This window comes from Giraffa tippelskirchi, chromosome 12, assembly GCF_054371585.1.
Source record: "Giraffa tippelskirchi isolate mGirTip1 chromosome 12, T2T-mGirTip1v1.2.pri, whole genome shotgun sequence".
NCBI lineage: Eukaryota > Metazoa > Chordata > Mammalia > Artiodactyla > Giraffidae > Giraffa > Giraffa tippelskirchi.
Window position 1 is genome coordinate 90,209,861 of NC_137286.1, and position 23,677 is coordinate 90,233,537.

At 37.7% G+C, this 23,677-nt stretch overlaps 1 protein-coding gene across 11 annotated transcripts in view; it reads left to right on the top strand.

Annotated features, from left to right (window-relative positions):
• Positions 1-14,491, top strand: part of FNDC3A (fibronectin type III domain containing 3A) — a 109,047-nt gene extending 94,556 nt beyond the window's left edge. For 10 of the 11 annotated variants that reach the window (XM_081547520.1, XM_081547518.1, XM_081547513.1 and 7 more), the window contains 9 exons: positions 5-110; positions 198-373; positions 1,712-1,825; positions 2,544-2,693; positions 2,793-3,076; positions 3,181-3,393; positions 5,659-5,825; positions 7,019-7,146; positions 11,993-14,491. In XM_081547520.1, the coding sequence (XP_081403646.1) occupies positions 5-110; positions 198-373; positions 1,712-1,825; positions 2,544-2,693; positions 2,793-3,076; positions 3,181-3,393; positions 5,659-5,825; positions 7,019-7,146; positions 11,993-12,307 (1,653 nt within the window). In that variant the 3' untranslated portion in view covers positions 12,308-14,491. The remainder of the gene's footprint in view (positions 1-4; positions 111-197; positions 374-1,711; positions 1,826-2,543; positions 2,694-2,792; positions 3,077-3,180; positions 3,394-5,658; positions 5,826-7,018; positions 7,147-11,992) is intronic. The other variant, XM_081547521.1, reaches the window with a different exon arrangement.
• Positions 14,492-23,677: the final 9,186 nt, after the last annotated feature.

Sequence of the window (23,677 nt, forward strand, 5' to 3'; positions counted from 1 at the left end):
GCAGGTATCTGAATCTTTACTTGTGCAGACTCCAGCTGTGCCTCCTGGCCCATGCCTCCCTCCCAGATTACAGGGTAGACCCAAAGCAAAAGAAATACAGTTACGATGGGGTAATTTTCATTTTGGTAATAAATTATAATTAAGTCGGTACTAAATATATTCCTCTTGTTAAACTGTGTGAATCTTTCCACCTTTAGGACCCCCTCTGGTCAACGGTGGATCACCCATTTCTTGCTATGGGGTGGAAATGTCTCCTGCAGAAAGAGATGAACCCAGAGAAGTTTACCAAGGTCCTGAAGTAGAATGTACAGTGAGCAGCCTTCTTCCTGGAAAGACTTACAGCTTCAGACTACGTGCAGCTAACAGAATGGGGGTAGGAAAACCAAGCTGGCTGAATTATAGGTCCCCGTGGTGTTTCATACAACATGTCATTGTGCCCATTATTGGACCATTTTGCTTTCAACATGTGACTCCAAATTTGACAATTTTTAATAAGCCTCTGTTGATAAATGAGAAGTTAGTATGTACCGTAGCTTAACTGTTACAGACTCGCAGTACTTTCAAACTCCAGTTACTAATATGTGATGCTGTGAACTCAAGCTGAGCCTTTCAGGCGGTGCTGATGGAGTTGACTTAGTAAGAAGAGGAGAAACATGACCATCCGATGAAATGCTGAAGAGGAAGCGAGTGTCTGAGGCTGGTTGTCTGCAGTGTTTGTTTCCAGTTGGCAACTACTTATGATTCAATTTTTTTGCCTAAGGGAAAAAACTTACATTCTAAGCATTTCTGGTTTTGTGTATTTTTTTGTTTTTGTTTTTAATTATCTCTGTATCTGTATAACTCCATAAAATGGACAGAACAGGTGATATCTCCATTTTACAGCTGGGGAAGCTGGGGCTCAGGAAAGCTAAACACCTTGCCCCAGCGCTCACACACACTAAAAAACGGGAGACATCAGTCACCCTGTCCAGCTCTGGAGCCAAAATCCTTTCCGCTCAACTGTGACATCTCTCATCTCTCTGAATTAAAAGTTCTCTGAGGACCAACCAGTCACTTCTGACTTTGAGTTAGCACTGTATTTCTTAAAACTATAGTATAATTAAAATTTCATGAAATTAAACTGACAAGTCTTTCCCCATTACTTCAGATTTTAGTAAACTCTGATGATCTTATCAGCCCCACAAGGCTGCAGTACATGGGATAGCATCTTTAATACTAGTGTCTATAATCTGTATTTTCAGGTTTGTGATAACTTGTCAGAATCATCATAAGTAAATATATGTTCCCTATATTTTTCACAGAATGCATTTTTACACCCTACTAAAGCTGTTACTTAAGTTTAAGATATAATTTATGCCTACAATCTCTCGTGCCTTTAATTGGCATTCATTTCTTCACTCAACATGATTTCTTCTTTTTATTTGACCTAATTCCTGAATTCCCCTCCCCTCTTACAAAAAACCAATTCATGAGGGAATAAGGGGCAAGAGAAGAAACTATAGTAAATGAAACTTTAAAATACCTCACATATTTACTTCCATGATCATTAATTAAATCTTTACTTTCCGTGATTTCTTTTAGGAGAATTTTATTATGACTAATTAGTCTTAAAGGAAAGGGGTGATGAATTTAATTATCTGTGAATATTTATGGAGAGCTGTGCAATTGGTAGATGAAAAATGAAAACACTGATTAATATTTGTTTTTCTAGTTTGGGCCATTTTCAGAAAAACATGATATTACTACAGCCCCTGGACCACCAGATCAGTGTAAGCCCCCTCAAGTGACGTGCAGATCTGCAACTTGTGCACAAGTGAACTGGGAGGTATTGTAATTTCCTTCACTTACGTTTGCTTTAAATGATTAAAATAATTTTACATAAAAGAATGAAGATACTGTTCATTTCATCTCCATAAATTATACAAAGCGTAAGTCCTAGTTAAATCCACTTGGTAAAAAGTAAATTCTTTTTTCTCTTTGAAGTATTTAAATAAAGTATATGTTTACAAATATTTAGATTCTTGTTCATGATGGTGCCCCATCTCAGTACTGAGATATTTAGCCATGGTGCACTTAATGTTCAGAACAAACATTCACAGGAATTAGTGTGTACTGTTTCTCTCATGTTTATTATCTCCAGTGTACTTACTGCATATAGTAGTAATCAGTAATAATAATTACATTTTCTGTTTCCTTTGAAATTGAACAAAGAAAATATCCTTGTATAATTTAACATTTATATTACTTAATAGAATTCTTTTAAAGTATATTTACCTTAAGATACTCTTTCTAAAGTGATTGAATCATAGTTCTATGTCTGATTGAAAACCAAGTTATATTTTTTGACAGATCTTTAATTCATGTGGCCTTAATGAATAAAAATGTAATATTAAACAGTTTATATTCTGTTAAACAATTTTTTAGAAATCCAAAAACAGTTCAGTTTTTTATGTGCTCGAGTAAATAACATTTTTGCCCCAAAACTATATAATCATTATCAGAACTTAAGACAAAAGACTTTATCCCCTTTTCTTAACTTAAAGGTCCCTTTGAGTAATGGAACAGATGTCACTGAATATCGATTGGAATGGGGAGGAGTTGAAGGAAGTATGCAGATATGTTATTGCGGGCCCGGTCTCAGTTACGAACTAAAAGGACTTTCACCAGCAACTACCTATTATTGCAGGGTCCAGGTAAAGGTGGTCAGGGTCTTGTCACTCTGTCTGGAGTTTTGTGTTCTGTGAGCATTTGCATGATTATGGCTTTAACTTTGGGGCTCTGTTAATTTGTAGGCTCTGAGCATTGTGGGTGCAGGCCCTTTCAGTGAAGTAGTGGCCTGTGTGACTCCACCATCAGTTCCTGCTATTGTGACTTGTCTTCAAGAAATAAGTGATGATGATGTAGAAAATCCCAATTATTCACCATCTACATGCCTTGCAATAAGCTGGGAAAAGCCTTGTGATCATGGTTCAGAAATCCTTGCCTACAGCATAGACTTTGGAGATAAACAGCCGTTGACAGTGGGAAAGGTTACAAACTACATTCTAGACGATCTGCAGCCAGATACAACATACAGGTACACAGTAAAACTATCTTAGTGTTTGCCTAGACCAGGAGACACTTTAAATAGAATAATTGTAAACTAAACTTTTTTTTTTTTTTTTTTAACATGGCACTTAGAATACGAATTCAAGCCTTGAATAGCCTTGGAGCTGGTCCTTTCAGCCACATGATAAAATTAAAAACGAAACCCCTCCCTCCTGATCCACCTCGTCTGGAATGCGTTGCCTTCAGCCACCAGAACCTTAAACTGAAGTGGGGAGAAGGAACCCCAAAGACATTGTCGACAGATTCAGTTCAGTACCACCTTCAGATGGAGGATAAGAATGGAAGGTGGGTGTTTCTAATTGCTTCTTTATATAGTTTCTTAGGTCTTAAGTATATAAATTTATAAATTAAGTTTTCAAAAACAGAAGTCTCATAAATAATTTTTAAGTATGCCATTTTTGAAACATCAGAAGACATAGTGAAGAGAGAAAATATTAGGAGAGCTGTTCTTTGGCTCTCTAACCCATTCACTCTCTTCACGCTAGTTAAAAGGAGCAATCTTTACTGCAAAATAAGTTCTTCAATGCTGATTTCCAGCAAAAGGCAGTTTTTACAGTAAACAGTTGATTGGCAAAAGGCCTTTGAGATCCTTGAGGGTTATGTCTCACCCTTCTCCACACTCTCACAGGGCGCGCACACCATGTGAATGCAGGAGGTCACTTCCTCACCATCAGATCTTAGACCCTCTGATAAATAGTCCAGTCGCCTGGCTACTCAAGGTTCTTCTCTGTCCTGCTGTCCTTTGCCATCTCATTACATGCATGCTGTTTTATTCCACTAAATCATGCATTTGAATTATAGTGTTACTCACAGTAATTAGTGTAAATTATTCACAATCCAATCTGGGGCAGTATATTGATATTAAATCCAAAATAAACAATGCCATATATCTTCTTCAGTTGTTACTTTAATCTTTTAAGAATTTTGTTTTTGTTTTTTATGTTTCACTCAATTTGTTAGAAATAAATGTGTATGTCTGATAGATTCAGAGTACTAGTGAGTTTTTCCCAAGGTTACTTTGTTTTTTTGCACTGGGTTTCTATGTCAGCCAAATTTTCAGTAATGGAATACTCAAGGTACTTGTATATCAGTACTCTCTATCAGAAATAATTACACATTTAAAACAGCATACAGAATTAAACATACTGTATCAATCATAAGAGCATTACACAGAGCAAATAGTATTGATCATTTATTTCCTGAAATCTGTGCCTCTGTGAATGTTAGCCTTTGCTCCTGGCAGAATTTTATGTACTCTTTGTAACCTTATATCTGGAAGAAAGTTTTTTGCCTTGCTGCACATTTTTAGTATAGCCATTTATCTTTAATATATGTTGTTATTGTTAGGTGAATTAATTAATTTACATTTAGGGTCGTGCAAGATTTACTAGAAACAGATTTAATTGGTATTTGGTTGAAAAATAGTAGAACACAGATTCTATGAAGTATAAATGATATTAGTCTATATTCTATTGTAGAACTTTAAGCATGATTGATGTTTAGCTGGCATCTAGAGAACTGTTGCAGGGTATGGGGTATGGCTTATGGGTCTTTGTGGAAAATAAAGAAATTAAAGTGTTTTATGATATTGTAAATTTACCACATAAATTTCATAAATTAAATCAATTTAATATCTTTAGTTACTTTCCTTTGACTTTTCACAACTCTTCACATTTGTTGTGGGATCGTGTTGGAATGCTACCTCATCTGTTCCACAGGTTTTTTATCATGGTTCAGCTTTTTACAACAGTGGCTTTGCCACTGGTTTTTTTAATCCTCTCAGTTAAAAAAAAAAAAAATGGAGATTGAAAAGGCAAGGCTTATTCAACTACTGCTTCTTGGAAACAGTGTTACTAATGATCATTAAGTATTCCTTCATTTTAAACTAACTACAATTTTCAGACTATTAGAACTACATGAGTATTCATTATTCATTCTTCAATTTCCAAAAATTTTTAAAACAGCCAATTAAAAATTTGGAGAACATTCAGCATATGTATGACATATATGACACCAAACTTTCCATTGAACAGTTCAAGTGGATAATTTATGGGAAATTATATACAATATTATCTCGTACTGTTAGGTAAATATTAAGAAAACCTCACTAAATTAAAATTATGCCTGGGAAAGGGAATTATCTTTTTTATGTGATAAACTATATGCCTGTAGCTCTAGTTAGAAATAATTTATAATGAAAATTGTGATGTTCTGAGTATCTTTTAAGATGTATACATTAAAAAACAGCAGTCAGAAGCAAAGCTATACCAGAAGCCTGAAAAGAAACAGTTACTGTGGTTGGATATAAAATTTAGCAATAAATTTTCAGGAAACTATGGCAAATTGGGAAATTAACTAATTCTGTGATTTTCATTTGATGAAAAATAAGGATTTATTGAGTGACAAACCATTTGTGGCATTAAATTCTAAGAGTAACTTATTGTTCCTAAATAAGGAACAATATCTGAACTGTTCTTTTTTTAGTGGTTTTTCAACATTTTTCATAAGGTAGTCAAGGTTTATTTTTCATAAGAGTTATTTCCGTTTTAGGTTTGTATCCTTATACAGAGGTCCATGTCATACATACAAAGTACAAAGACTTAATGAGTCTACATCCTATAAATTCTGTATTCAAGCTTGTAATGAAGCAGGGGAAGGTCCTCTTTCCCAAGAATATATTTTCACTACTCCAAAATCTGTCCCAGCTGCCCTGAAAGGTAAGTTCTCCATCCTCAAGTTACTTTCTTTAATAGTAAATTAATTTTAAATGCTCTTTCATAATGTACTTTTTGTACAGTTAAAATTTATCATCTAGTATGTGTCTAACATTTAAATTATAAAAAGGAAGTGAGCTAGACAAGCCTACTTACTGGGAGTTTCACTTAATAATAAGCGCTATTTTATCTGGCATATTGATAATCAGACAAGTGCTGTTTTTTGTCACTCATCTTTTAAATAAACATAAAAGTACTGAATTGAATAGATAGGCTGGTTTTCTAATAGGGCCATTTGCCGTTTTCACTATTGTTACTTAAAAAAATCACAGTTCTTGTTGTTTTGAGTCATTGCTATTTCATTCATTTGGATTTCAGGGGGAGAGTCAGGTCATCTGTTTAGCAAAACATAAATAAATATTCAGTTAACTTGAATTTTTAAGTCAAATTTACATACACATTCACACATTTGTGCATATATTATATATTTGAGATTAATTTCAGCAGAGTTCTTATTTTAAGATGACCCTGGCAGGTATTGTACTTTGTGCATTTACCCAAGAAAACTAGAATTCCTCTCCCTCTGAGGACAATCACAAACACTTCTAGTACAGTGTCCTGGACCATATACTTGAATGTACCGTCTGTTAACCAGACCCATAATAGCAAGATTGTTCTTGAATACTCCTAGTAATGTTGATGGATTTCACAGAGTTATTTTTCTGTTCCTTCATCTGGTTTAGTTGTCTCTTAACCTTAAGAAGATTGCTGGTTTTGATACCTTCTACCCCACTACTGACTGAGATAGTCATATGTGTGGTCAAGTAGTTGGAGGTGTTTTTCAACTCATTCTCTTAGGAAAGTTCTTAAATCATAAAATTTCATGTTCTAGTTATGCTCTTTGAAGTACCATAAAAGATGTTGTAGAACTACCACTAGCTTTTTAGCTCAGTGAAAACAGTACTTATCTTGACAGATCTTTTAATCAGTCTGCATTGTAATGCTTAGATTGTATGGCCTGGAGGATAGTAAGAGTTAGCCATTGACCATTTCTCTGCAAATTTCAGAAATTCACTTATGCTTACTTCAAGTTTATAACTAGGTTTTAAAATCTGTTGATTTTGATTAAAACAAATGTCTGTGTGATGTGCCAAGTTAAAAGTCAAGCAGATTTTATTTATATTTCTTCTCTACAGCCCCCAAAATAGAGAAAGTAAATGATCATATTTGTGATATTACATGGGAGTGTTTACAGCCAATGAAAGGTGATCCAGTTATTTACAGTCTCCAGGTTATGGTGGGAAAAGATTCAGAGTTCAAACAGGTATGTGTCAAAATACAATTCTATAGATACATGTTTTTACCTTTTTTCACTTGAACATATTTTCAGTACAAGATTTGACTAGCCTTCATCTTCCTAATTCAGAAACATTTGTTCAGTGCTTACTGTGTTCCAAAGATTAGTAACTACACAGTATATCAGGATTCAAAATCTTTTAGGTATGAGCTGTACTAAACAGAGTATTCATTCATTTGATAGGCTTTATTGAACTCTGTGCCAGGCACTCAGGATATGCCCTGAACAAAAAGTCCTTGACTCTGTGCAGCTTACATTCTAGCAGAAAAAGGTACTAAAAGCAGATAAACACATCACTGTATCAGTCAGTGTTAGACAGTGATGAGCACAATGGAAAAAAAAAATAAAGCTGGATAAAAGGAGTAGGGAGTACTAGGGCAAGGGACAGCTAGTGCTGTTTCATACAGGACGGCAGGTAACATTTGAACAGAGACTCAAAGGAAGTGAATATGGGGAGAAGAGTGTTCCAAAAAGCAGGATCATTAGGTGCAAAGGCCCTGAGGCAGGAGCATGCTCGTTAAATTTAATGGACAAGAAGAAAGTCACTGTGGCTGGGGCAGTGTGACCAAGGGGAGGAATAATAGGTGAAGTCAGGGAGTTAATCACAGAGGGTCTGTGAGCGGCATGGAGGTCATGCAGGGTGTTACAGGCCACACTCCAGCATTTACTCCACGTGAAATGAGAAGCCAGTGGAGGGTTGTGACCAGAGTAGTCACATGATCAGACACGAGGTCATTGTGACTAGAGTAGGACGAGGACAGATGCAGAGACGCCACTGAGGAGGCTTTGACAGTGTTGGCAGTAGTCAGAGTTAGAGTGCAGAGTTGCAGTATGGAAGCCTAGAGGAAGCATCACCTTCCTGGCCGAGAAATTTCAACGATGGATTCCTGGTACAGAGTGAACAGCCGATGGAATGAGGAGCTGTCAGTGTTCATTATAGCTTATAAAAGAAGTCTTTATGCAGCTCAAAACCCTTATTTCTTTAGGCATTTTATCTGCTTCTCCCTTTTTGCTGTCGAACTTCTTGATTTTGGAGGGCTTTTAAACTGGGTTGTTTTTAATTTAGTATCTTACCTTGTATTTTCTTTTCCCACTAGAAAATCAGTCATTCATCTGTTTTATTTCACTCTTGTGCTGTTACAATTATTAATAATAGATAACTTCTCAATATAGGTATGATTTTTTCAAGTTTTGCTAAATATGGAAGCATAATTTCTTAACCAAAATTATACAAGGCCCCAAAGGGTCAGATTAAATTTGGAATGTGGTTGTTTTTCTTTATTAAGTCATCTGCAATTGACATGATAATTGGATTTGAATATAATTTACAGATAAGCAGGTTTCCTTCCAAGGAAGAAATAAAATTAATACTAAAGAAAATGTAATTGCATTACATGTTTAAAGGAAATAGGGATCCCACATTTGAGTAGTATCTGAACACATCACTACATGAAACAGCAGTGCTAATTCTAATTTAAAAGCTAAATTATCCCCATCAACACTCTTTCTTTAGATTGTAAGCATACTGTAAAACTGATTTCCTTAGAACTTCATCATATATATGCACGTACATATGCTGATCTAAATCTCTTAAATGTTTATATAATTTTGTAATTTACTAACAAATTATATTCCAAAAGTTTGAAGATCATTTTTTAAGAGTTTGATCTCATTTGTGGAATTTAATATTTTACTTAAAATTTACTTGATATTCAACACATACGTATTAAATACTACATATGAAGAAATTGAGGGGGCTACACTATTAATATTACTGTTCTTATTTTCCATTTATTACACATTAGCAAGCAAGCAGAAATACTATAATTGACTTTTTATGTAAGCAAACAAATAAAAGGTCATAATAAAGATAAAACATACTTTATAAAAAGGAATGTTTTTTTTTTTTACCCCTGGACTTTAGAATGTTTTCCAAAAGGATTATCACTGAAGGGGCTCTTGAGGGGTCTGGTGACCTTTCAAGAGTGACTTGAGAAAGGCTCAAGAATGGAGTGTCAAGTGGAGGAGGTCTTGGTGGGTCTTTATTCTACAGCAGTAGGAACTGTTGATGTTTTTAAGAAGGGGATTATTTTTTTAAAAGTTGGCGGTTGACTCTTTGGGCTAGCCTAGAAAAACCTGTTTAAGCTGTAATGTTGCTGGTTTGGGAGGTCTGAAAGCAAATTAGCATGGCAGCAACCAGTACTTCTGACCCTGTACCACACTTACAGTTCTTGACCTTCTTCCCTCCTCTGCCCTGTTTGATCAATCATTGGCTTTGACCAGACTTGCCGCTCTGCAGCACCTCACCAAGGCTTGGCCTGGTTCTCTAAAATTACACTCTTGCTCTGACTCTTGCCTCCCTCCCTCACATACATTGTAACTCTCATCTCCACAGTATAACTGACCTTATGGGCATTAGGAGAAAAACATTTGCTTGGGAAAATTCATATCAAAAGTCAACTGTCTGCTGGCTCTTTGATTCTCCCAGCAGTGTTTACATTTTTTAAAGCAAGTGCTTTTTAGCAGCATTTCAAGTGGTATAACAGGGTGAAGTAAAAATATTGGGGAACAGTAGAACCACCTTCAGAGTAGATAATTCCCATTTGGGAGTCTGTACCTGAGACAGTTCTTGTGTCCAAGCTCATTAATGTTACAGGTACCAGGAAAATTAATTCAAATTGGCATACAAAGTATAAATCCTCTTAGAGTGAAGCCTGTAGGTAGGCAGGTTGATCCAGGAGCTTAATGCAGTCATCAGGGACATAGTTTCTCTCAGTGTTCATTGCCTGCCGTGGGAAACTTACTCTTCCTTTTTCACATTCAGCAAAGTCCTGTATCTACAGTCACCTATAGGATGTCTCCCTGTTTAGACATCTTCCTGACATCTAAGACAAAATGATCTCATCATCTTCCTGCCCAGTGTCTTCTCTCCAGCTTCCTCCTCATTTATTACTATCATAAACACTTTGGTATCCATCAACACTTCCCTGGTAGCTCAGCTGGTAAAGAATCCGCCTGCAATGCAGGAGACCCTGGTTTGATTCCTGGGGTCGGGAAGATCCCCTGGACAAGGGAATGGCTGCCCACTCCAGTATTCTTGCCTGGAGAAATTCCATGGGCAGAGGAGCCTGGCAGGCTACAGTCCTTGGGGTCACAGAGAGTCAGACACAACTGAGCAACTAACACTTTCACTTGAAACCTTGTGCTTTTATCACCAAGAGCCCCTGTCATGCCCAACCTTCTCAATCCCTCACTCAACCTTATGATCAGGATTCCTTAAACACTGTTTAAATAGCACACAGTAAAGTGGCCCCTATGGAATTAGACCTAAATTTCCAGTTAGTGTATTAACATGGTCCTCTTCTCAGTGTCAAATCACCTCACCTGTCACCCTCATGCCATTTGTTGAGGTTTTTCCCAAATCATTTTACCATGATCATTTGGAGACAAATGGAAAGTAAAGAAAATTTCAAAGGCAAAAATGAGTATCATCCACTGTACCTTTAGGACAAATACATATTTTTTAACTTTTACTAAATTGACCCATTGTATGTATATTGTTTCACACTGCTTTCTAATGCAGTCTTCTGATTTACTTTTCATACTTTTACCATCGCTGAGACATAAATCATTTCTACATTCCCACTCCCTGAACTGCTCATCTGCATCTTCAGTACTAGGGCATATTCAGCATTTTTTAAAGATTCATTTTTCAATAAAAATTCATTTATATATCTTTTCAGTATCTACCAATACACATTTTGATATATACATAGTCAATGCTAATATAGTGGCCTTTTATTAATAAGTACCTATTATACGCTAGAGACACAGAATTGAGGGAAAGATCTTACCTTGCTCCTTTGGGAGCAAACCAGTATGTAAAATTTAGATTTATAACACAGATACAAACAAGGCAGCTAAAATTGCTTGACCTTACTTGTAACCTACCAGCTAGCTGGGGAAACTGGGAAACCACTGAGTCTTGGTCTTTTCATTTAGAGAATGAGTGGAGGGATTCGGTAATGGAAGCGAGAGCTTCCATGTATTGAGCACTCTCTATATGCTGGGCGCTGTGCTAAGGAGTGCCCAGTTTACTTCATTCTCGTAATCACCACACAGGACGACTGTCACCCCGTCACGGGGTGTGCAGGGGTAGACAAGGGCTCGGAGCCCGGTCCCGGCACTCACTAGCTCTGCCTTGAACATCTGTGGAATTCTATTCTTGTTATTGCCCTTCTGGGGGATTGAGCAGAGGAGTTGGGTTTTAAGATTTAATTCTTTGGTTCTAAGTGATCTCTCATTTTAAAGTTTATAAAATGATTTGCCACAGACACCTGTACCGAGCTCTCCTCCTTTTTCATTTGTTGTTTCACTCATCACATCTGTTTGAAACATTACAGAAACCAGTTTTACAAAGATACCATGGGAGAGGAAGATTAGACACTGTTCCTCTTTTCATGGAATGATTTCACACAAGTTTGACTTCTTACATTTGGTGAAACCAGAGAAATGCCTGTGGACTGACTGTGATTATTCTGTAGCTACTCTGGGGGCACATCTTCCCTCTTCAGCTGGTCTGTAAGCTCTAAGAGGGGAGATAGCATACCCTGACTCTTCAGATTTCCCCTGCCATTATACAGCGAACGCTTGAGTTAATATATAGGTATTTTAAAATCTCATTTAAAAGAGCCAGGTGGTGGCTCTCACAAGCTTCCATGTCAAAAGTAACTCTAAACGTAGCCAATTTTAACATAGATTTTCTACTCAGCCTTCACATACAGTTCTTCTTTTCCTCACATCTTACTATCAGATTTACAGAGGTCCTGACTCTTCATTCCGGTATTCAAGCCTTCAGCTGAACTGTGAATATCGTTTCCGCGTGTGTGCCATTCGCCAGTGCCAAGACCCTGCAGGGCATCAGGACCTCGTCGGCCCCTACAGCACGACAGTGCTCTTCATCTCTCAGAGGACTGAGCCTCCAGCCAGCGCCAGCAGAGACCCTGTGGGGAGCGCGCGGGCTGGGCGGGCGCTCAGCGACGAGCAGTGCGCAGCCGTCATCCTTGCGCTCTTCGCATTCTTTTCCATTCTGATTGCCTTTATCATTCAGTACTTTGTAATCAAGTGAAAATATAAGTTTATTTTTAATATTACATTTTATTTTGTCATGTACTAAAATTATTTCTGTATTGCTTTTACAAAAACAGTGGCATTTAGCACTGGCATTGAGACTCTAGTACATCATTTTGGCCATTTTTAATGCTTTATATTGCTAGGTAGAGGCTCGCACCTTATTAGAATGCAAGCCACAGAAATAGCAATTTTTGGCTTTTTGTTTGGTTGGGGCTCTTTTTTTTTTCTTTCTTTTTTTTTGACATGCCTTCTTGTGAAACAAAATTTCTGAGAGGCAACAATACAATATATAACTGATATTTTGACCAGTCGGCATGAGTGTAACAGTGACATCCTGATCTGTTTGCTCTAAAGGTTATTACCTAGTGAAAAATTCAGAATGGTTAAAATTCACACTAACATGCTATATAAAAATGTTAAAGTATGATGATGCTGTGAAAGCAATCTAGTGCTATATTTCTACCTCCTCATTTGTCTTAATTTGGTAAGTGGGATTATGATGAATAACTGGAGGGGCTTAGCAGACAAAAACTGGATGAAAGAATATGCATGGAAAAAAGCTTCTTGTTTGATAAATGTGGAGTTCTTCATTACAAGTATATATTCATGAATTCACAGATAAGTCACTTGAAGAAAGCACAGACAGTTTACTTGGCCTAAAAATATTTTAACGTTTACTCAGAAACACATCTTCAGGTCTTGAAAACATGGAAAAGAACAGAGGGCTTTTAGATAGTTAACTTTTTAAAAGTAATTCATAATTCTGAATTTCAAACTTATTTGATTTTTGAGCCTTTGAACTATATGTGTGTGTATAAGGACATGCACGTACATATGGCTTTATATATACCACGTGTAGAAATATATATATATAATATATACACACACACATATACACTCTCACTCCATCTATCTGGTATAGGCTGATTTTGAAGAACTCCCATAAGTTTTGCTGCTTCTCCCATAACTACTGCCATCATCATCTGAATTCATAATCAAACCTAACCTTTTTGTTTGGGGCACCAAATCTGAAGACAAAATTAATTTGCACCAGTAAACTTCAAGCTGCTTTCTTTCTTGAAAAACTAATGTTTAATGTAATGTCTGTTTGGATACTGTTCCAGTTGTTGATTGCATGTGGTTAATGTTGCATTAGAGCACTTTGCAGTTACATAATTCATTAATGTTTTGTGAGCTTGCATTTGTGAGTTATTGGATGATCAGACTGAATCTTGTCAAGTATCACATTGTACATCTTGCATAGATGTCCATGACTGCCAGTAATAATACAGTTTGTAATGAAACTATCTAAAATTCTTGTTTTATCACATCTGTTATCTGTAAAACACTTGTAACTAGCCTTTTTAATTTATTATTTGAATTTTAGGATAGTGAATCACTAATTTTTAGTTGCTGAGGTTAGCATTTTAGTGATTACTAAGCACTTCTGTCAGTCTTTGAAAAAAAGGACATACGTTTTGTGCTTTGAAGATCTCTGAAGAATTCCTTCTATTAGAATGGGCATGTGTTGTAATTGTTTTATGTCAAATGATCTGTGCTGTAGAAAAAAACATTAACTTTTGTTCAAAAAAGAAATGGATAAACTTGGCCTTCCCAAGTGGTAAGAATGATCTGTCACTATAAAATACTGTATGTTTACATTTTATTTAAATTTAATCTCTTATATGTAGGCTGATAACTTCCCCAAAAACAGTGATTGTTTTCTAGAAACTTCTTAAAAGTGCCACATTTGGCAGTACAAATGAGTTTGAGTGTAATAGCCCAGAGATTTCTATATAGTTGAATGTCTAAAATGGTAAAATGTGCCACTGTGGCAGTTACAGTGGCTTATGTTTTTCATAGTATCTCAAATGAACTCCTATTTTTGATAGTAAATGTCATTTAATAGTGTACTTGCCATTTGAGCCTCACTGCAAAATGAGTGCAGAGGAGAAACAATTTTTAATGTAATCTTGATTTTACCTCATATACTGTACATTCCAAAAACTCTAAACTTTTTAAAGATTATAGATACACTACCAAACATATCACCTTAAAATTGTGTAAGGCTGAACTTCATACAGATGAAAAAATATAATCTCATAAAAATACATAAACTATGTAGCAAAAGTATCTTTAAAATCCATGGAAAATAAAAGTTGTATCATTCTTTTTTTGAGATATGTTTATTGTATTCATAAACATGATTTGCTGCCTCTTTTGGAGAATGAAATGTTAAGGTCTCCCCTCTTGCAATTGGCTTAGCACAATTTTCCCAAAATAGTTAAATCTTCAACAGGAGAGGATCTGTATTTAAGAAGGTCAAGTTTTATCCTAGTGAGCTGATTTTGTGCAATTCATTATATATCTATATATAAAGAAAACAAGATACCTAGTGAATAAAGATGGGTCTGAGGTAAACTTCCCATTGCAAAGAAAATCTGACCTCTCCTCACCTATCCTGCATTCTTTGCCTTCTTTCCCACCTACAGGGGCCCAGAATCAGGTCTGCTTTCCACTAGAAGTTTCAACATTCCCTCCTACTTAACACCATAAAGTTCTCACGTGTACCAGGACATTGAACATCCCTTCTCATTTATCTCAAAATTTCCATCCCACAGACCTCATCCGCAGATACATTCCTTTTTAAAATCTGAGTGGATCTATAATTGGTGCAACTGTAGGCACCACGAGAAAGTTTAAAATGTTAGGCTGGAGAAGAGGAGAAACTGGACGTAGGGGCATTGCTGCATGGAAGCAACTGAGTTGGAATCCAGCCTTGAGAAGAACAGGATACTGGATTGACGGTTCCACATCACCTCATTTTTTTTTCCTATAGATTGGAAATAAGAATGTTACATGTTGTGCTTAAGCATTTGGTGGGTTGGTTTCCAACACATGTATGTACCTCAACATCATCAACAGATTCTCTGCAGGAGGATCCCATGTCTATGGTGGCTCAGTTAGGCAAACAGACTGCAAAAAGGAAATGGGTCCCCTAAACCTAACACTTGTCATCCTACAATCTAAACACCTACCATCAACATAGGTGACCGTAGTGCTTTGTGTTTTTTAAACGCCCGGGTCTCCCACATTGCGGGTAGATTCTTTATTGTCTGAGCCACCAGGAAAGCTTTTAAATATTGCAGATTGAGAATAATCTGTATGTGTCCCTTTACTCATTTGTTTTCTGCCTGACTCTATTAAAGGAGAAGTTGAAAGAACTAAGATTTTAATAGTTGGGGTCAGCAAACCTTCAGTGTCTGCAGTGGTGCCTTCAAATGTTTAGATGTTATAAGGATTATTTTTCATCTTATATATAACAGGATGCTGTGGGAAATTTGCCAAGAGAAAAGTGTCAAAAACATTTTAAAGCCACATGACCCATTCAAATCATAATAGCATCTATTGACCACTCAGTGCGTTAAAGGTGTTGTATTCAGTGTTTTACCATAGTTATTTCACAATCCTCTTAATTGCTCTGTTAAGTATAAACTGAAGCACAGAGTATTATCTGCTGAAGATCACATGGCTAATAAGTGAGAAACCGGAGATTAGATATTTGAATCCATGTGACTGGTCTAGTGCCCCCGAACTTGACCACTATCCTCTGCTGTCTCCCACAGAAGCCCTAAACTCAAGGAAGTCAAGATAATAATTGACTTTAGTTAATTGCAGTTATGATAGCATTTATTGAGTACTTCCTGTATGTCAAGCTGAACACCTCACCACATGCAAAGCAGCTCACAGTCTCCTTAAAACTGACAGAAATCAGGCTAGGAGAATCTGGTACAAAACAAAAACAGAAAAACCTTGAAAAAGAGCAATGAGAGGGGTTAGCTGCACTAAATTATAAAGCCTTAAGAACTGATAATACACACACACACACACACACACGAATAGAAAGCCCGTAGTACACACACACACGAATAGAAAGCCCGTAGTACACACACACACACGCACGAATAGAAAGCCCGTAGTCACACACAGACACACACAGACACACACAGACACACAGACACACACACACACACACACACACACACACACACACACACACACACACACACACACACACACACACACACACACACACACACACACACACACGAATAGAAAGCCCGTAGTCCCAAGTACATAGAGAATCTGGTACAGGCATTTCAGACCAAACATAAAGCTCTAATTTCTTTCCTCCAAAATTTCATCCTTTGATACACTGATTCCCATTTTGAGCCTCCATGCTGCCCTAGGTTTAACTCATTCTCTTAAACACTCATTCATCCACAGGTGAGACAAGCTCACTTGTTCAAAAAGGGAACATAGCTATTGGGTTGGCCAAAAAGTTCATCTGGGTTTCTCCGTGCCATCTTATAGAAAAACTAAAACGAACTTTTTGATCAACTCAATACAATGTGGCTGAAACTTGAAAACAGGCTGAGTGAAAGAAACTAGACACAGCAGGTCACATATCGTGTGATTCTATTCATTGAAAATATCAAGACTATATAAATCCATATAGATAGAAAGATCAGTGGTTACCAGGAGCTGGAAGGAGTAGGAAATGTGGAGTAACTGCTTAATGTGTATGGTGTTGTATTGGGGAAATGGTTTGGAACTTGATAGAAGTAGGTGGGTGTTGCACAACATTGTGACTATACTAAAAGTCCCTGGCAGTCCAGTGGCTAAGACTCCACGCTCCCAATGTAGGGGGCCCAGGTTCGATGCCTGGTCAGAGAACTAGATCCCACATGCTGCAACTGAGACCTGGCACAGTCAAATAAATAAAAATAAAAGCCACTGAAATGCTCACTTTAAGATGGTTACTTTTCAGTGACTTTTTTACCTCAATTTCTAGAGGGACTATAAGACATTCCGAAAGACTGATATACAGATAGTACATGACTAGAGAATCCTGGACATCGAGTAAATAAAATAAATTGACCTAGTCATTAAGTCCACCTTTCTAAGGACACAGACCACATTCTCACTTCCTTTTCCAACTTCCCTGATGTCCTTGGGTATTCCCACTCCCTTTAGTTGGTGGGTTGTTCCTGGTAAAACGGAGTCTTTTATGGGTGTCATCAATAGCTATTAAATGATTTGGCCTGCCCACTAGTTACCAGCTCTGTCTGACTCTTAACCCACTTCTAGGATGACCCAGGGATGTTGGAGAGGAAATTATGTTTTACAGTTTCAGTTTACCAATGACAGTAGCTGTGCAGTAAGAAGTTCATACAGGGTAGCATAAGACCTTTCTCCTTACAGCCTGTATTCTGAAAAGCAACCTAAAAATCATGTGAGGAAAATTCATGTATTAATGCTTCCCTGGTGGCTCAGATGATAAAGAATCTGCCTGCAATGCAGGAGACCCGGGTTCGATCCCTGGGTTGGGAAGATCCCCTGCAGAAGGGAACGGCTACCCACTCCAGTATGCTGGCCTGGAGACTCCCATGGACAGAGGAACCTGGTAGGCTACAGTCCATGGGGTCGTAAAGAGTCAGACATGACTGAGCGACTTCCACTTTTTTCAAGTACTAATACTCATAGAATTAATTTATGATTCTCTAAATTTGATTCAGACCGTTAAAACCAGCATGAAGTCTAGTATCCAGTCATGCTATGAACAACGTGGATTCCAATCATTGTAAATCTGGCTCAAAATGACCTCAGAGGGGGACTTCCATGGTGATCCAGTGGTTGAGAATCCACCCGCAATGCAGGGACCTGGGTTCAATCCCTGGTCGGGGAATCAGGATTCCACATGCCAAGGAGTAACTAAGCCCACATGCCACAACTTTAGAGCCCACTTGACAGAATGAAGATCAGAGTACCGCAACTGAGATGCGAAGCAGTCTAATTAATTAACAAAAAACAATTTTTTAATTACCTCAGAGGGGTGACAAGTATAAAACTACAAAGGATCCAGGGAGTACACATTATTCTAGAAAGAGCACACAGTTTATGAAAATATCATCAATAACATTTTAAAGGGACACCAAATTTTAAAAGATAGTGTAAATCTACTGTAAATAAGTAAACTGTCATTCATTTGGGAAAACAAAAATAGAAAAATGCTGAAAAAGAGCAATGAGAGGGAACTAGCTGCACTAAATTATAAAGCCTCAATAATAATAATACCAGCAGAAAAGATTTGTTTGGAACCAACCAGAAAGCCCATAGACCCAAGTACATAGGAGAATTTAGTACTTAATAAAGCTGGCACCTCAAATCAGTGGAGTAAAAATGAACAAGGTAAAGAATCCACCTGCCAAGCAGGAAGCACAGGTTCAGTCCCTGGGTTGGGAAGATCCCCTGGAGGAGGAAATGTCAATCCACTCCAGTAGTCTTGCCTGGAGAATTCCATGGACAGAGGAGCCTGGCGGGCTACAGGTCATGGGGTCCCAAAGAGTCAGACAGAGCTTAGCGACTAAACCACACCACAAATGATATTGGTACAACTGGGTAGCCACCAAAAATTAAAGTTGGAGCCACATCTCACACCTTATACCAGGATGAATTCCAAATGAATATAAATGGAAATGATGAAACTAAATGAGAAGATATGGGAGAATTCCTTTATAATCTTGGAGGTGTGGTGGCCTTTCAAATTGTGCCTCAAGATATACAAGTCACAAAAACACTGATCATTTTAATGCCATAAAAATAAAGACTTCCGTATAGCAGTAAATAAAAAAAAAAAAAGTTAAAGCAAATAGCCAACCAGGAAATATTTGCACTAATATCCCAGAAAAAGGGCTAATCTTCCTAATAAGGAAAATGTAAGCTCTGAAATATGGAAGTGAAATAAGAAACACAAAATAAAAACCCAGAAAAACCATTTTCATTCTCACTGGCAAAGTGCAAAACTTTGATTATACACCATTGATAACTGTAGAAAAACAAGGTAGTGCTGGAGGAGCTTAAGCTATACAATCCTTATGCTGCTGCTGCTGCTGCTAAGTCGCTTCAGTCATGTCCGACTCTGTGTGAACTCATAGACAGCAGCCCACCAGGCTCCCCCGTCCCTGGGATTCTCCAGGTAAGAACACTGGAGTAGGTTGCCATTTCCTTCTCCAATGCATGAAAGTGAAAAGTGAAAGGGAAGTCACTCAGTTGTGTCCAACTCTTCATGACCCCATGGACTACAGCCTACCAGGCTCCTCTGTCCAGGGGATTTTCCCGGCAAGAGTACTGGAGTGGGTTGCCATTGCCTTCTCCGGTATTTATGCTTTAGACTTTCTAAAAACCAAGTTGTGTTGTTTCTCCACTGGACCATACAGCACCCCTCTGTTAATTTCCACAACCGTTTCCAAACATGCTCAGGTAAAATGACCTGTAAGTCATGATGCTCTTTGTGAAACAATCTGCTCTTTGGAGAATCACCCAGGAATATATTGATAAGCATGAAATATGCTTATATAGGCAGACATTCTCAAATCTTAACTACCAATCACATGAACTTTTGAATTAAGCCCTAGGAAAACCTTCTGATGTTGCTACTTGTTCATTCACTTTGGCATCTGTGAGTGCTCACTAGTAAGTACCAAATTTTTAAGAAAAACTTAGGAATATTTTATCCATTAATGTAAAAAAAATTATTCCCAATATATTGCTAAATGTCCAGTTATTCGATTATTAGATTTAATACCTCTTTGGCGCAGTTGGAAAATTATTGACAATCCTTATGAAGGGAAATTAAATTTTGTTTACACTCTTTGAGAAGGCAGTCCACTAACAAATATTTATCTACAGACATGACACACTGGACAGTACCATTCATTGCAGACCCGTTTGTACCAGAAATGACCTAAATGAGCAACAATTCGAGGCTAGTTAAATAAATTGCACACCCAATGCAATGGACTACCATATGCAGCTATAGCAAAAGAGATTAAGGTAGCCTCCTATTTACTGATCTGGAAAGAGCGCCAAGATAAATCATTAAGCTAAATGACAAAGTGCAGAATAATACAGGTACTCCGGTCAGGTGCCCTTGTCCTCAAATTTCCTGGATGCAGGCCAGACAGTGAGAGCATGAGCTTCCAGCGATGCCATTCCCCAGGTGTCTCCCAGCCTTCGGGGTGTTAGGCTATTGGTTGTGTTACCGAGTGCAAGCTCGCAGTGCTTGCTGCACGACAGGTCAGTAAACTGAGAGACAAGCTGTTAGAGCAAGTAACAGCAACTTTAGCTGGAAAGCCAGCAGACCAAGAAAGAAGATAGTAGACCTGGGTCCCAAAGAACCATCTTGCCTGAGTTGGGATTCAGGCTTCTTTTATACTAAAAGAGAAGGGAATAAAGTCAAACCTTTCCTGGTTCTGGCCAGCTGCTGGAGAGAACGTGTTAGTTACTTCTTGCCTGCAGTCATTCACAGGTGGGCCTGGTCAGGATGTTTCCTGTGAGCTAAACAAAGGTATTTACCTTAATGCTCATGAGCTGGGAGGCAGGGTTCCCAGAAATGAGCCATTTCTGTATAATTTAAGTTTATAGGCAACATCCCTTTAGTGATTAATTTGTAATAGAATACAAAGGTCTCCCCTAATACAATTCCCCAGTGTCAGTTCCAGAATCTTGTGGGAAAAAGGATGAAGATGGTTCAGGCTACTTCTTACTGAATGGAGGTGATGAATATTCTTAGAATCTCTAATCAATCCTTTTTTTTTTAATCTACAACTATTTGAACCTGATGAAATCCTGCTTCTTCGCAAAATAGGTATGTGTGCTGGGCTTAGTCACTCAGTCATGTCCAACTCTTTGCGACCCCGTGGACTGTATGTAGGCCTGCAGGCTCCTCTGTCCATGGGGATTCTCCAGGCAATAATACTGGATTGGGTAGCCGTGCCCCCCTCGGGGGGATCTTCCCAACCCAGGGATCGAACCCAGGTCTCTGCATTGCAGGCATATTCTTTAATGACTGGGCCACCAGGGAAGCCCAAGAATACTGGAGTGGGTAGCCTATCCCTTCTCCAGGGGATCTGCCTGACCCAGGAATCAACCCAGGGTCTCCTGCATTGCAGGCGGATTCTTTACCAGCTTAGCTGAGCTACCAGGGAAGCCCCAGTACGGCTACAGTCATTCAAAAGCCACTGTAAAGCCATAAATAGCAATTGCTTATCTCTAACTATTAAAAAGATGCTTTTTTGCTTTGGCATCAACCAATTAGGATTACAAAGTGGTTGAAAAGACACTTGGCTACTGCTGTGACATACAATTTAAGATAATTACTGAAATTATGACTTATTATCATTTACCAGGATATACCAGAATTTTAGGAATTTCACATAATTTCTAAAATGTGTATATTAACATTTACCCATAAATACAATCTAAGAAGTTCTGTGATACAATCTTATTTCATCACCGTTTATTTGACAATGCTTCTTATGTAGTTTAACATACCAAACAAGCCTAATTAGCTTGATATTCCTCTGAGATGGAGAAAATAATTTGAGCTATTCCAGGGACCCTTTGGAAAGCCTCAAACTTAGCTTGAGATCACGTGAACTTCATTTAGAATTTGATCTTTGGGCAGTTTGTCAAAAATAATCAAAAGTTTTAACCAGTGATAAAAAAGTATCTCAATGACAAATACAGATCACTTAAGGAAACACACAATTATCAAAAGCAGTTCAATAATGTTAAGAAAATCTTGTCTTCTTAGAGAACGAAATTCAGGTTTTGTACATTATTTTTAAAATTCATTTTCCTCACTCAGTTCAATGTTATCTTAGCCAGTCCTGACCATGCACAAAACTCTTGCAGTGTTCCTGCTCTAAGAACCTTCTACAATTTCTGTATCTGTATTAATCTATCCCTCACTTTCTTTTCCATTCAGACACAATCAGCTCAGGACTCTCCTGTGGTCCAGTGGTTAAGAATCTGCCTTCAAATGCAAGGGATGTAGGTTCGATCCCTGGTCAGTGCCACATGGCAACTAAACTCACACTCTGTAACAAGAGATGCCCATATGCTACAATGAAGGCCCAGTGCAGCCAAAATTTTAAAAGTAAACTTCTGTATAAAAAAGAAACAGTCATCTCTAAGACAAAATCACCTTTTTTGCTTTAGCAAAATGCATTTTCATTCCTCATACTTTCTTTGCTGAAAATACATGTACTATATCTTTGCATGCTGAAATTTTACCTTACAATTTTGAACCTTAAAACCTTCACCTCTAGTGAAAAAACAAGAAGCAAGTAATTGGAAACTGTCATACCGCTTTTCCTAACTGACAAACTTGAGCTTTAGTCTTCCTCTCCGGAGAAGGCAAAGGTAGGTAAACTTAGACATGCCCAGCAATTTATGTTCTAATATTTTATCCCATTTGAAATGACCCAGATGTTCAATGAATCCTCTTCATTTAACTTCGTTGAATTTCAAGTTACATAAATCTGGAGAAACTATTTTAGATAGATATTCCCAAAACATAATTATTCCTATTTGTTGTTCAGTCACTAAGTCATGTCTGACTCTTGCGACTCCATGGACTATAGTCCCTCCATGCTCCTCTGTCTATGGGATTTCCCAGGCAAGAATACTGGAGTGGTTTACCATTTCTTTCTCAATGGATCTTCCCAACCCAGGGATCGAACCCATGTCTCCTGCATTGGTAGGCTGATTCTTTACTGCTGAGCTACCAGGGAAGCCCCAGCTATTTCTATAGTGTTTACCAAAAACTCTTACCTCATTTATCTCTATTTACTTAAAAAGCTTTGTCATATTGTTATTTTTATTGCTGACAAACTTTGCAATAGGAATAATAAGGTCTTATAGTATTTGATTTCTAGCAAACCCAGGCACAATAAAAGTATTATACTTGATGTTGATGACCTAAAACATGTCTGTATTAATCAAACCAACAAGCTTAAGCTAACTTTAATACCAGACATTAATTCAATACTGAATATTTCCTAGGTCACATGAACCTGAAATTCTTTCTGGCTCGTGTTTTAAAAAATATTTGAGTGTTTATTTAAGCACTTAAATTCCTTTGAAAGTGAAAATCACTCAGTCATGTCAGACTCTTTGTTGACCCCATGGACTGTAGCTCACCAGGCTCCTCTGTCCATGGGGATTCTCCAGGCCAGAATACTGGAGTGGGTAGAGGTTCCCTTCTCCAGCGGATCTTACCAACCTAGGGAATCAAACCCAGGTCTCCTGCATTGCAGGTGAATTCTTTACCATCTGAGCCATCAGGGAAGCCCAAGAATACTGGGGTGAGTAGCCTATCCCTTCTCCAGGGGATCTTCCCGACCCAGGAATCGAATCAGGGTCTCTCACATTGCAGGTGGATTCTTTACCAGCTGAGCTACCAGGGAAGCCTAAACTCCTTTAGGTCAATTAAATTCTTTTACAAATTAATTCTGGC